The sequence below is a fragment of the Gavialis gangeticus genome, unplaced genomic scaffold (genome assembly GCF_001723915.1).
Source record: "Gavialis gangeticus isolate Ggan-Ray unplaced genomic scaffold, GavGan_comp1, whole genome shotgun sequence".
Taxonomy (NCBI): domain Eukaryota; kingdom Metazoa; phylum Chordata; order Crocodylia; family Gavialidae; genus Gavialis; species Gavialis gangeticus.
In genome coordinates, this window is record NW_017729005.1 from 2,783,248 (window position 1) to 2,798,093 (window position 14,846).

The 14,846-nt window shown below is 40.4% G+C and overlaps 1 protein-coding gene across 1 annotated transcript in view; it reads left to right on the forward strand.

The window, feature by feature from the left end:
- Window positions 1-14,846, forward strand: part of DNAH11 (dynein axonemal heavy chain 11) — a 337,309-nt gene that overhangs the window by 254,320 nt on the left and 68,143 nt on the right. The window contains exons 66-67 of the mRNA XM_019508567.1: window positions 12,844-13,048; window positions 14,343-14,507. Coding sequence (XP_019364112.1) covers window positions 12,844-13,048; window positions 14,343-14,507 — 370 coding nt within the window. The remainder of the gene's footprint in view (window positions 1-12,843; window positions 13,049-14,342; window positions 14,508-14,846) is intronic.

Below are 14,846 nucleotides of genomic sequence, written 5' to 3' on the forward strand. Positions count from 1 at the left end.
ATATATATATATAAATAAATAAAAATAAATATATATATATATATTTATTATCCCCTTTCTTGTAAACCACCATAAGCCTTCGATGGGAGGGGTGGCATATGAGTTGAATGAATGAATGAATAAATAAAAGCCATGTGCTTAGTGCCTGCACACAAAAATGATAGGATTTACAGGAGTTTCAAATCCTTTTTGAACCCACAACTGGTTTAAGACTAACAACATTTTATATGAAGCAAAACATTGCCCTGTGCTTTCCACCCTTAAAATGCTTTGTTTTCTTTTTCATTGTAAATAACTAAACTCTCTTAGGCTCCCTCAAACTGGTTAATTCTGCAATTACTTTGAAACCAGTTACACATGCAAAGTAGCTGTCACGCCATGGAAAGCTCTAACCAGTCATAAAGTTAAACCTTGAAAATATGTACTTACATTATAGCTGGTTGCTATTGAACTTTAATTTGCACATGTAACGGGGGCTTCCAGCGACAGGGCTGCATCATGCCTAGCTGGTGCTAGGAGTCCTGCAACCAAAGAGACTCTCAGCCCCAGTAGCTGCTGACTCTGGGTCACAGCAGCACGGGGACCGAGTCCCACAGCTATGGACACTGGGTCCCAGCAGCATGGGTCCCAACAACTGGGTCCTGGCCTCCTGGTGCCAAGACCCAGTTGGGTGCCAGCAGCTGCTTGGCAGGGCTGCAGTCTTCCAGTCCTGGGCATGCATAGAGCTCCCAGGGCTGGAAGATCACAATTTCTATGGTCTTCCAGCCTCAGGGAGTATATGAAACTCCAGGGGAGGGAGATTGCAGCAGCTGCATCTTCCAGCTGCAAAGGTGCATGAGGCGCCTCTGCAGCTGGAAGCCCCTCAACTGATGAAACCATTAATGCTCAACTGAGGGGGATCCCAGCTACAGGAGTTTGCTTCTTACCAGTGCACTGGCGGTAAAGTGCAATGGGATCTAATGCATGATCCCACAGTTGCACCTCCTGCCATGCATTAACCCCATTGCACCTTTCCTTTCATATGTAGAGGAGCCCTCTGACCCACACTAAATACCCAAAGTTTGCTAAGTATGTGCTTGTAAAAGTAAGATAATGTGTGGCCTGATTTTGTTTACGCTTACATCAGTATAAATCTGCAGTAACTCCACTGAAAGAGAGATCAGAATTGGGTTCCATGCTTTTGAAGTCTTATTAGCTAATTTTGGACATGATTCAAGAACACTAGTAGGAAGAGGTATGATAAAAATGATAGGGGTCACAGCAAAATCATTGCACAGTTACCCTACAAAGGCTTTTACACAGCAAAATAAAGGTGCATACACATGTCCACACACTCATCATTTTAATATCAAGTGACCAGTTTAAGAGTTCTTTGCAAGTGCAAAGAAAAGTTCCTCCACTTAATATTTAATACTTTTGTATGGCCTTCTGTTCACTGCATGTTGAAAGATATACCACGTTTTCATCCTGAAGCAGTGGAAATATACAGCCCTTCTCTACCAAGTGAACTGGGTTTTCATCATTCTGGATTTTTTATTATTATTATTTTAGTAATTTGTATTAGGCATTTTTGTTTTTCTCCTAATAAAGGAAGACTAGAAAGATGCTTGTGATAGATAAGGTACAGTCTAACAGTTGAAGTTCATTAATAATTGGAATGTTGTAGAGTATGAAGTAATGAATACTAATTACTCCTTTCATGTCTGACAGCACCCTGTGGACCAATACATCAGCCCAGACTTTAATTTGGTTCTAGTAATGGTTTCATCAATAGTACATTAATTCTGTGTTTGAAAAGATATACAGTTGAACCTGACCCACACAGCAGATACCACTGTCATAAAATGGCCACATACTGACAACAACTGGATAATTACAAATAATTAAATCCACTGAACTTCAGACAATCCTAATTTTAAGTAAAATATATCTTATGATATCAATCGACAGAAAGCATAGCCAGGGAGATTTATCAACTTGAACTTCTTCTAAAGCAAATTTACTAGCTTGCATACTAGAAAATGTGCTGATCTGTGAACAACTTCATAAAATTATATCCCCCTAGTTTACTGAGTTTAAGTCTTGGACATGGTATATTACCAGCTAATGATGGCGTTTCTGAATGAAGACTGCAGTAGAACTTCTCAACATCAGACAACCTTGCATAAATATTGCTCTTCTATTACCTGAGTGATTATACGGTGGGAGCTGTGCATAGTCAGTATTTCTCGAAACCAGTCTTAGGTTCTTAAAAACAGATTTAGGATCTCAACTTTAGATACCCAAGGTTGAAAATATGGGTGTCACATTTATTTTTTGTTGCCAGAGAACTACTTTAACAGAGAATATGCTTGGGAATATGATCTCTTGTTTTCACAGACAGTTTTTTTCAAACTATTATGTATGGGTTACAATGTAGAAAAAGTTGAGAATTTTATAAATTCACACCACTTGGAGCAGCTCAGATTTTCTTATATTGTTTCTTTGATTGCAGCAGGATAAAAGGAATAAAAAATAATCAAAACTTTGCTGATAACATAAGCAGAAATAAGTCTAGATGCATGTACTTAAGTCCATCACAGCAGCAAGGAGTAAAATGATGCCATTTTTATATAGTTGATTTTTTTTTGACAATAGCCTACTCTAAGAGAAATGGCGACCATTAAATAATCGGCTGAGAACAGCAATTCAAGATGATTTAATGTTTTCATAAGTCTTCATTCCCCTCCCAATCCCCTTCCCCCCCCCCCCCCCACATTGTAGAGATCATTTGTGTCCTGGTATCTATCATAAGCATCACTTTCTATAAGTCAATGTCATTTCAACTTGAAAGACTGGTATAAACATCTGAGGTGATAGAGGGACAGATTCATTGTTTATTAGGTCCCCAGTTGGGTCCACTTGAGTAGCTACTTATGCTTGCTCAGAGACTATGCATGTGGGCAAAGGACCATTCATGTGGATCCAATTGCAGGACGGGGGCACTCTGAAGTACAAATTGTACTTTAAGATAGCTCAAGGTTTGAGTGTTGCATACAAGCCTAGTGTTCATCTGATCACATTTTTTCCATTCATGTGAGACTTGACTGTTACAGTTTTGTGTAAAGCCAAGATAATTAACTCAGTTTCTACACAGAAATAGCCTTCCTCACTTTGCACATCTTTCCAGCTGGGAAACGTTAAGGCAGAATTTTTCTTCACTAAACTAGTTTGACCGACTTGTACAGTTTGCCTGCTGAGATTGCTAAGTAACAGCTTCACTCTATGCTTGTTTGCACCTGATTTGTTCGGCTTTTCTCTCTGGGTTAGTGGCTGGAGTTCACAAGCCTGATGCAGAAGCTTTTAATTTTAAACAGCAGGGTTTGGAATAAGGCTCCATTGAAGTGTTTCTTTTTTCCCTTTGAAGTAGGAAAATATTGTTTCTCCTAGCATTCTTGTCCCAAAAAAATCTACGTAGCAGTGCTCTTCATTTTGACTGAGCTGCTCCTAAATGCCTATTAGCTGGAACCTGTCATATTTTCTGCCATGTAGAGATGCTATTCTTCAGTGGAAACTGTGCACCCTGAAATATTGACCTTTTAATCGTTGTGTTGTTAATTTCTTAATTCTGGATTCTTAAACATGTTCCTACTATACTACTTCTCATTTTGAGTACTTCAAATCCTTGTCAGCATCCTACTTCTGGGGTTCTGGACATAATCCTGCCTTTTCACTCGAGAAATGTTTCTGGAAGTGAAAGGCATTTCCTTTGCAGATTTACTTAGCTGGTGGTAACTGGTCTTCAATAAGTGAAGTTTCAACTTCCAGAACTTTCAGAGTATCTGCCAGTGCAAGAGCTTGTCTTCCTGAAAGTGGGCTGTTATGAGCATCATCCAAACTGCCTCCACTTCTGTCCTTATCTTTTGATCCGAGAACCTTTGATCACTTTTGTGTTCAACTGGAAGAAAATAATGGAGTGTTGCTTTGTGTCTGGGGTCCTCTGAGAGAGAGTGGAAGGAAGGTGTGACAGGAACAGGGTCCCAGCCCCTACCATGCTCTCGCACGACTGGCCATGCCAGCCAGGAACTCATCTGCCCAGATATGAACACTTGGTACATCTCTGGAGCACAGGGAACCACAGCTGTCAGCAATCCCAAGAGCACGAGAACATGTGCTTTCTGATTAGCCCACAGTGGGAAGTGGGCAATTTAAATGGAGGACACTGACAGAACTTGGTGTTTGGTATCCCCAGTGTGAGAGAACCTCACAGGAGCCTGCAGGAGGGAAAAATCCTGAAGAAGAAACTCTGCATGCCAGACCCTTGGGAGCTGCTGGAACCGGGACAAGTCCACGTGAGGATAATCTTCCTGAAAGATAAGCAGATGTGATTGGGGGGGAGTGACAGCAAGGATTGTCCCTGCAGAAGCCCCAAGCTGGGACCCCAGATGGAAAGAACAACCATGGGAAATGGTTGGTGAACCAGCTGAGTAAAAAAGTGAGAGGGAAAGAAAAGTGAACCAGCCTGTAGGGGTGAGTGGGGACCAAGAAAGAAACTGAGGCAGATGGACTAAAGAAAAGGGTCAGACTGTCCTGCTGGTGAGAAGAACTGAGCAGGAACTCTAATTCTACAGCAGAGCATGCCCAGGAAGAGGGAGAAGAAATCTGAGGGTATTGCTCGTAAATTTTGATTTATAAAGGAACTAGAGGGTATTGAGGGCCATGGCTAAGAAGCCCTTTCTTTGAGTTAATTCCTCTGTACAGGAGAATAATGGGAGGGGGTGGGGAAGGGAAAAATCCTTCCCCAAAGATTTGATTTACAGTCAAGGCAGAAGTTGGACTTGGTTCCCAAAAGGGGACAATTGAGGAGGCCTGGGACCAGCAGAGGAAGAAATATTGAATGAGTTAATCGAGATAATTATTGTTTGATTTGATGAGAGTGGTTATATAGCGGCTGACCTGGTGAAGAAGGAGAACAAGACACTGAGTTAAAGACCGAGGGGAAAGAGACCAGGAATAGTCTCCACTCACCGTCCATGGGGAATAGTGACCATCAACCTGAGAGGAAAGGGGCAGGGTGTAGGGAAGGTGGAGCCCTGCAGAAGAACCTCACAGGGGTCAGGCGGACCAGCAAGTCAAGAACATCCATCTTCCCAAACATCCATTTTCCATCGAGACTTGGCAGGCAAGTAGGAGGTAGAGATAGAAGTCAATATAACCTGACATGGTTCTGAAGCAGATGACAACTGCCTGCTCACAGGAGGTAATTGTACAGGTCTCTACACAAGTCTTTGTTATTAAATATAATGTTTCTTGAATTGGACTGGCCCTGGAAATGCCTCATTCCCAAATCTGCTGTTCCAGAGGCCAGGTCCTATTTGCCCACCTGCGATACCTTAAATTATTGCATGTAACATGGCTGGAATTGCTTCATAGATGCAATGAGTAGTGATTAGTAGAGAAGCTGAAGCTAATCAGAGGCACGTGGCACTTTTAAAGAAATCAAGTCATGTATCTAGGTGCCAAAATTTGGATTTAGGCACCTAAATGTAGGCTTCTGTTTCTGAAAATGTTGGCCTCTGTGTCCTATCATCAGCTATATTTTCCATTCATAAACCTATCAGAAGTTGTCTTCCACCATTATAGTTTGATAGTCCTATAAAATTGTTCTTTTCTGTTACAAAGATCCCTCAGGGTTTGTCTTTGGTTGCACAGGTATTTGGGGTTGCACAGGCAATTCATCTTTTGAATTTCTAGGGCTGTATCCCCTTTATTTCAAGGACTGTGGTAATTTCCACTAGAAAAGTAGGGTAGACATTTTTCAGTTCATTTTCGAAATGTGTAACCAGAAGGAAATGGAGATCCTGAAGCTTTTGTCACCCTTGTTTGAAAGAGATTTTGTCCCATTCGAGTGTTGCAAGGTAGGTACAATCTTAGTGAAGTCTTCACTGAAGGCTAGAAAAAAGTATTTTCCTTTTCTTGCACTGTTTTTCCATTCTTGTAGTTTCACTAGTAGCACCCATAGACACTACACTCTTTCATAGTCTAAGATTAATTTCTAGATAAATTACCTCATTGTTTCAGTGAAAGCTATTCTGTGGTGTTTTCCCACCCCTCTGCTTATCATTGTTGCTCATTTTCTTTAAGCTGAGAGAGAGCAATAACAAAATATTTATTTTTCCCAGCTGTGCAATTAACAAAAAAATTAGAATAGCTGCAGTGATAAAATCCAGTGAGTCATTAGGTAGTTTTTGTCTTTCATAGATGATAACCACACAAAATGATGAAAATTTATTACCTCTGCAAATTGAGAACCCATAAAATACTATTTCAGTACAAGATGCCCAAGCTCATTTTATAACCAGGCATCCTTTCATTTTCATAACATAGCATTTTTCCCTTGGTAATTTTTTTTAACGGACAAAGCAAACTGAAATGTCCTCTTTTGTCCAATACCTGGTTCTAATAACTTTTTGTCTGTGCTTTTAAGAATGGTATATCCCAGGGCTTCTGATGTACTGTGGGAAAATGTGTCTTACCTTCAGTGCCCCAAGTAAATAAGTGATTTCGGTTTGCCATTACATTTAGCTGAGGTTATTCTGGCTCTGCATTATCTCACTTCTGCCTCTATAAGCCCTGGGTCAAGCCATAATTGAGCTCTGTTTGAGATGCTGCATGACTGTTTAGGAGGATTTTCTGAAATGTGCAGACAAGCAAGACTTTGAGGACAAAAACATGCATTCATGGAAAATTGACTGAATGTGAGGAGCATTGCCTTCATAAACTGGTACTTTTGGAGCAGAAGTAGCAGCATGGAGAAATAGGATCACATCATCTTGCAGATGTGGAATGACCAGGAGTGTCTCCAGAACTTTAGCATGAGAAAGGGAAATCATGGAGCTGCATGAGGAGCATGTCCTAACTCTCTGATGCTGTGGCACTCAGTTGAACAGACCCATACCAGTACCAAAGCATGTTTTTGTTGCTTTCAGGAATCTGACTAGCCCAGGCTGCTGCAGATCCCCGATTAGTCGCTTTGCTGTGGACAGGTCAACTATTATATAGGGCTGGGATAGTTTTGTGAGCTGATTCTTCCTGTGATTTACCCATGTGGGCAGGACATAAGGAATGTGCCTAGGAAGGAATAACCACTATCAAAGAAAATGGGGTTTCCAAACTACTCTAAGGCCATTGATGGAAGAGGTGCCCATAGTTTGCTTACCTAGAGGAGCTAACAAAAATATTAATGGAAAAAGGCTGGTTCCAAAAGCTAGACTCTTCAGGAAGCAGGTTCATGAATGCAAAGGTAGGCAATGCCAGGGTGCTGAGGAGATCTGGCTTTTACCGGCTGAGACTTCAGTTCCATTAGTGACATTGCTATCAAAAGTGTGCTGGTGACAACCATTGTTTTGAGGAACCCTATTTACTGTCTTCTACTGTAATTCACAAAACAATGAACCCTGAGTGCAGGGCCTGACAAATGATAATTAAGTTGTATGTGTAGCAGTTGCAGGATGGTGGCTGAATAAATGTTTGGCTGTCTGAAGGAAAGATAGCACTGTGTAGAAAACTGGTTATATCCATACATTGGTAACTCAGTGCAGTGCTGCTGAGCTGTAAAGATACTTAATGAATATTCAATTGTATTTGCATGGGGATTATTGTATTCAATTCTTGATAAACTTTTATGTGTTTAGTAGCTTTTATTTGTTTTTAAAAGTATGTAGTGGGGGTTGCTCCCCATATTATATTATTAAATGTATTATGATTTGCTTTTATTTATTTTAATTCTTTGTTAGCTATTGGCTTTTATTTTGGAGGGTAAAGGCCTTTTTAATCCATTTTAAAGTATGTTTCACAAGACCAATAAATGTTTTTTATGCATTATAATGAGAAAATCTTGTGCTTTTGTGTTTTCAGTGATTTGGACATTGTGCAACTTTAATAAAATCTTGTCACACAATTTTCAGGTCTAAGAACATACATGAGAATATAAGAAGTGCCATATTGGGTCAGATAAATGGTCCATCTATCCCAATATATTCTTTCTGACAGTGGCAGGAGTAGATGTTTTAGAGGGAGAGCTTATGAACAGGGTAGACCTAGAGTAGTTTATCCACTATCAGACCTTCTCTAATATCCACTGTCATTGGTTTAGAGATGCCAGATATATTCCTGACTCTTCTGTTTAATAGGTATTAGTGGATCTATCATCCATTAATTTGTCTAGTTCATTTTTCTGCTTGGCTATACCATCTGCCTCTACAACCTCCTGTGGTCATGACAAGTTAACTATGTACTGCATAAAAAAGTACTTTTTCTTCTTAGTTTTCAACCTGTCTCCTGCTAATTTCAGTGCCTGCCCACTATTTCTAGTATCCTGGAACTTGCTGAATAACAGTTCCTTGTTCACTTTGTCCACATCCTTCATGATTGTGTATAGACCTGTGTTTTATCCCCTCCTCAGCCTTTCCAAACTCTACAGTCCTAGTCTTTATGGTCTCTCCTGGTATCTGGGAGCTGCTTCATCCTCTTGATCATCTTGGTTGTCCTTTTCTGTACCTTTTCTAATTCTACTACATCTTTTTTGAGATGCAGAGACCACAATTGATAGTATTTAAGGTGTGGATGCACCATGTATTTGTACAGTGGCTTGATGATCTTTTCCATTTTCCATTTTCTGTTTTCAGTTCCCTCGTAATGATTTTATTAGCTTTTTGGTTGCCATTGTGCATTAAACTGTTCTTTTTAGATAACTATCTACAGTGACTCCAAGGTCTCTTTCCTGAGTCATAATGAGTCAGAACTCACCATTGCAAGCATGTAATTGAGTTTATTTTTCCCCAGGTTCATTACCTTGTACTTGTCAATGTTCAAGTTCATCTCCCCTGTTTTTGCCCACTCAGTCTGGCAAGATATTTCTGCAGCTGCTATCCATCAGCTTGGTATTTGACTACCTGGAATGATTCAGTATCATCTGCAAATGGGAAGATTTCATGCTGCACCCCCATTCCCAGGTCATTGATGAAAATATTAAGCAAAACCAGGTCCAGTACAGATCCCTGCAGGACTCTACTTCTGACCTCCCTCCATCCTGAAAAGTGACCATTTAACCCTACTCTTTGCTTTGCTTTGAAAATACATTCAAAGCAACAGTCTCTATACAGAAAAACAAAAGCTATTGTTAAACAAACAGTAGGGCCAGTTTACAACTGGAAAGTGATTAGTGTTCTTTGTGTGCTTCAGTACCAGTGGTTTGTGATTGTGTTAGTAGGTGGTCAGTGACTGTTCACTACATACTCAAAACCAGTAACTCAAGGATAGTTGACTTAATCAAAGCCAACAAACTAAACTGCTGTAACAATTACTGTCTTGGCTGCCTGTGACATCCTTTTTTCTCTCTCTGACATCTTGTTTTGCCTATATTTCCCATTAATGAATAGTGGTATGGGTACCTACAATCAGAGTGTGCAGCCAGCACCTGTCCACTCCAGTTTTTAGAACTGTCCATTGCCCAGGCAGTTCCAGAGATTTCTAAATCCTGCACTGACTGCATGACGTAATGACATGGTGAAGAATTTCAAGTCACAAGCACTGTCACAATTCCTAAGTCAACCACCAGAACCAGACAGATTCAATCACAGACTCTAGTCTTGGCAGAGGTGCTGTCACTTGCAAAGGAGGTGGCTCTGGTGCTAGCACACTGAACAGCTGCTCCATAAGCATGCAGTCATACTCCTTTTGAGTCTGCTCCTTGAAGAATCAGTCTCTCTTCCTACTGTGTAGCACGATTCTCCTTTGCTCACTGGCAATCTGTACTCCTCATTTCCTTGGCAAAGATGTCATCGATGGCCCTTTTTTTACTTACCCATCAACTAGATCCTTCAATTACCCACCTTCCTCGGCAGACATAGTCAGCTCTTCAGATGTTGAAGGACCTGCCAAGGAGATGAAAGACAGGCCACTATGATTTTTGCCATGTAAGAGTACCCTTGCCTTATTGGCTATGTGAATACAAAGCTAGAATTTACATGTGTCATATTTGGTATGCAAACATTTCTTGTTTGTGTGCTGTACAACTCAGAAGCAACTAGTTCAAATGCTGTGCAAAAAGAGTTCAATGCATCCTGGTCAGAACGTTCTACAGTCCTTTAAAAAAATTAAGTTTGCTGATGTGTAGTGAGGAGAAGGGTCGAATCAAAATAAGACCTCTGTTTACAGCACTGCTTTGTTTTTCAGATTTGGAGTCCGTTTGAAGACATAAATATTAAGAAATACAAGTTAGAAAAATGGTATTTCAGGTCAGTGGTAGAGCCCTATCAGGGTATGTGAAGGAGCTTTCTAGAAGCCTGATGACATAACAGCTCATTAGTGAGTAGATGGGTTTAGTAAGTTACCAAAATGATTCTACAAAGTTTTTGCCCTATCAGCTAACCTGAATGCCTAACTAGAGATTGTGCTTCAGGAAAAAAATTGTAAACATCACCTTCCAAGCAGGGTGATTGTTATAATATGCTTAACTAGTCAGGGATTGTTGGCTACCAGCAGATTGGCCAGTATTTTCCCCCTCACCTTATTGCATGCCTACGAGCACAAGAAAAAGGAATGTAATAAACAATGTCTTAGTTAGCAATGATTTTATCACTTTCATAGATTTCAAAGGGGCTGGAAGGGACATCATGAGATCATTGGGTCCAGCCTCCACCCCCCCTGCCCCACCATAGGTGGGAAGTCAGCTGGGATCAAGTGACTTTGTATCCCCAAGAATTTTTAATCTATGCTGGTCAAAAATGTGCAGAGGAATAATAGTACTGAATTGCTACCCCCACCCTCACCACAGCTTCCTGTGTCTAATAAATGGACAAAATACAGTGGGCAGAAATCAATGCCTGGGGTGCTTAGTAGTAAGTGTTTTATCACATTAAATACACCAATGAAGCTGTAAGCCAAGAAGTTGGGATGATACTTTTACAACGAAGGTACAAATAAACAGTATTACATTAGTACAAGGTAATACAAGTAAGTGAAAAAAATTCACTTAGGCATGCTGCAGCTGAAATCTTGTGAATATATTTAAACATTGCAGAGGAAGTACTTTGAAACACCCAATACTTGTTTTTGGTTGTTTTTTTCAATTATTTTTCCCTGTTTGGTGTCCGTTTTGTAATACGCATGAATTGGGCAGGAGAAGGAAACTGAATTATGGCTACCACCTAAAGCTAAGCACACTCCAGTACCTGCAAGAATCCTTCAGAACAGTAACTTCACTGGTCATAAACCAAGACATCTCTCCCTCTTTACGCTGTAATTTCTCACATAGCAATAACAGACATGGCAAGCAGCACTTACCAGGAAACAAATCTGTTCCCTTTCCCTTTGAGGCAGCTGTACAGGCTATTCTAGCTGACTCTGAGATGATCCGAGTTAATCACTCTTTGCTTCTGGAATTTGTCCTTGCTAGCATCCTATTCCTCTGTGCATTTAATCCCTATAGGTATATAATAGGGGTATAGCAGAGAGTGGGGTTTGTGCTTGGGGCAGCGGCATACTTGTAACAGGCGTATACTTACTGCTGACCTTTGATTTGATTCCTTAGTGTTGTGGTGCAGATGTTTTCAGTTTGCTTCAGTACTTCTGTCCAACTGGGTGGATGGTGAATGCTTCCAGACACTTGGAGTTCATCTCCTAGGGGCATGTATTCTTGCAAAATTGTTTACCTGGGAACAGTCCATCCACTAGCTAACAGAAATGTGCCTAGGCTCTTTTGGCCAGCTTCTGCAGGTTGGGAGCACATGTATGGCTTGGCAGATGCAGCAAAGGCTCTTGGTATCTAAACCCAAGCACACTGTGTAGAAAATGAAGGATCTGGTGCAAAGCAGAGTACAAAGTGTCTGGGAAATAGTGGACAAGCGGGTAGGAGGTGCAGGTACAGAAAACTGTGGGATTGGCAGCAGGGACTATATGTATGCAAACCCAGGGCTTTGCTACATCCTACAAAGTGGGCCAGTAGGGCAACTTCATAGCTCAAGTATCTTCCATCACACCTGCAGCAAAACTTGGCAGCTCAAGCTATATGCATGTGGATGGGGAGAGTGGGCACTGACACATACCAGAAGGTGCAGCGCTCTTGCACTGTAGACATACCTAAAAATTCCAAATCATTTTTCAAACCTATGCAATGTTTTACCTTGCCTGTCTGCATAGCTGGGCTTGATACTTCAGTAAGGTGCCCTGGCAGCAGTATAATCATAGCATGGTAAAGGAGCAGCCAGTGAGAAGTCTCTTCATTAGGGGATCTGATTAATATAATAAAAGAACATTTATAATGTCTGTCAATTAGCAAGAAAGTAATTTTGAACCAACATTTTGTAAGTCATGTTAAAAATTCTCTTTGGTTTTTCAGTCCCTAATCCTATGTCTCTTTTTCATGTTGCTGTGTGTTATAAGTATGAACTGTTTAGTTCCTTGCTTCAGCCTTTATGGCCAAGATATTTTTAAAAGATAGGAAAATATATAAGATGCTAAAGAGAGCATTGGTAAGAATACAAATATCACTCTACAGTTGTTTGAAAATGTTTCATAATAAACACAAGGATGAAAAGTTTCCTGTGAACAGTGGAGTCTCCTGTATATCGGCCTATTTTCAGTAAGCCACAGGTAAGGAACTTACCAGGTGAATCTCTCGTACTGAAAAGAGTGCAGGCCATTTGTTCCAAGTTAATTTTATCATCCTCACTTTCCTCTCAGGCTGTTTGGTTTGCATGTTCTTTGTGACATTACAATTATGTAGCACTGATCTTGAGTGAAGTAAAATATTTTAAAATTGCTTTATTTTATGCCATTTCCATTGCCTATACCTATTCTCAGGTATATTAAGATTGAAGACAAAGAATGCGAGTTCAACAAGAATTTCCGTATCATCCTTCACACTAAGTTGGCTAACCCTCACTACAAGCCAGAACTGCAGGCTCAGACCACCCTCATTAATTTCACTGTCACAAGGGATGGGTTGGAAGACCAGCTGTTGGCTGAAGTTGTTGCTGCTGAAAGACCCGACTTAGAAAAACTTAAGGTGAGCCCTTCTTTTGACTACTTTTGCTGTTCTTCCCAGGATTTAAAGCCAGCCCCATGTCCTATGGAATCTACTGTGCAGTGACTGTCACTTATACATGAAGTGGACATAAAGGGTCATTCTGAGAAGTGTGTGTAAGAATCTGCTGCCCCCACAGATGCTCTGTTCTTCTGAGGCTCCAACCCTAATACAAAATACAGCTTGTAATGATTGCACCATGATAATCTTCCTTTCTCTCTTTCTGCACTGGTTTAAACCACCTCACAGTGCTTTCTGCTTCAATGGGCTTGAGCCAATAAGTAGAAATTAAATTTCATGCCAATTTGCAAGAGGATACAACTGCACCATTAAGCTCTAGGGCATTTGGCTAATTATGCTCGGAATTTATTTCTGCTAAAATGCAGAACTATATTTACTGCATTATTAATCATTTTGCAGTAACTTGTGAACAGAAATATTTTTATAGGTTTCTGGAAAAGGCTCTTTAGGAGATTTGCCATGTTTTACCAGATGTTTAAAGATGAAAAATATATGTATAGGTGAACAGTCAGTAATAAGGATGCTTCTACTTCTGTAACAACTTAATTCCAAGGATCTCCAAACACTACAAAATTGGAATTGGTATTATAACACCCACCCCTCTGATCCTGCTATTATTTTACCAGTTTTACAGAAGGGCAAACTGAGAACACAGAAACTTGCAAGTGTCGGGATCAGAGTTAGGAACAGGATCTGAAAAATTCTTGGCTATATTCCTCTGAGTCTGAGTGTTTGGTGCAGGATTGTGTGAAGAGTGGATATCAGCAGGGTAGTTTTACCTACCTCCCTGATCATCACTGGTGTTATTTGTTGCCAGGCAAGGGTTCTCCCTAAAGAGAGCCAGTGTAGCAGAGCAGACTTCTGCCATGGTCTTCTGAGCTGGAGTGAGCATAGCAGAGGGACTACAATCTTCAGCTTTCTAAGTTCTGGAATTGTCTAACACAATGAGAATTACCTACCTGCTGTTTAGGGCTGGCCCCCAGCCTCTTTTTGCAATAAAGAGGCTAGAGTAAGGCTAAGTCTGGCTCACTATCTTGGTGTTACATTCCAGTGTCTGATCTTGCTGTCTTAATGTTTCGTTAATACCATTATACCATGCCTTTCTGTTAGAAAAGAAGTTGCATTCTCTTTTTTTCTGAAACAGCTGAAATGTAATGATCTAAATAAATGGAGAATAAAGATTTCTAGACTGTGAAACAAACATTCACCTTTTGTTGCTGTTATTTGAATCCAGTCTTTTCATTCTCCTCGTTAGTCTGCCCTAACCAAACAGCAGAATGACTTCAAGATTGAACTGAAGCATCTGGAAGATGATCTTCTCCTTCGTCTTTCCGCTGCTGAGGGTAGTTTCTTGGGTGACACTGAGTTGGTGAAGAAACTTGAATCAACAAAGAAAACAGCAGCAGAAATCGAATGCAAGGCAGTAACAATTTTATTGTTCTTTTTAATTTTTATTTTAAATTATCTGTAAAATGCAGATTCTCAGTTATTTTAGATAGTATATTTAGTGGACCTGACTTTGTTTTTAATGTATCCATTATTCCTAATTGCTCAGTAAGCACTGAAGAGCCATATATCCATAATTCCTTTTTGGCATCTTATCGATCATATAAAGTTTCATAGTTAGTAGGGTCGGAAGAGACCTGATCAAATCATCAAGTCGGACCCCCTGCCATGGCAAGAAAGAGTACTGGGGTCAAACGACCCCAGCAAGATGATTGTCCAGCCTTGTCTTAAAGACCCCCAAGGTAGGAGTCAG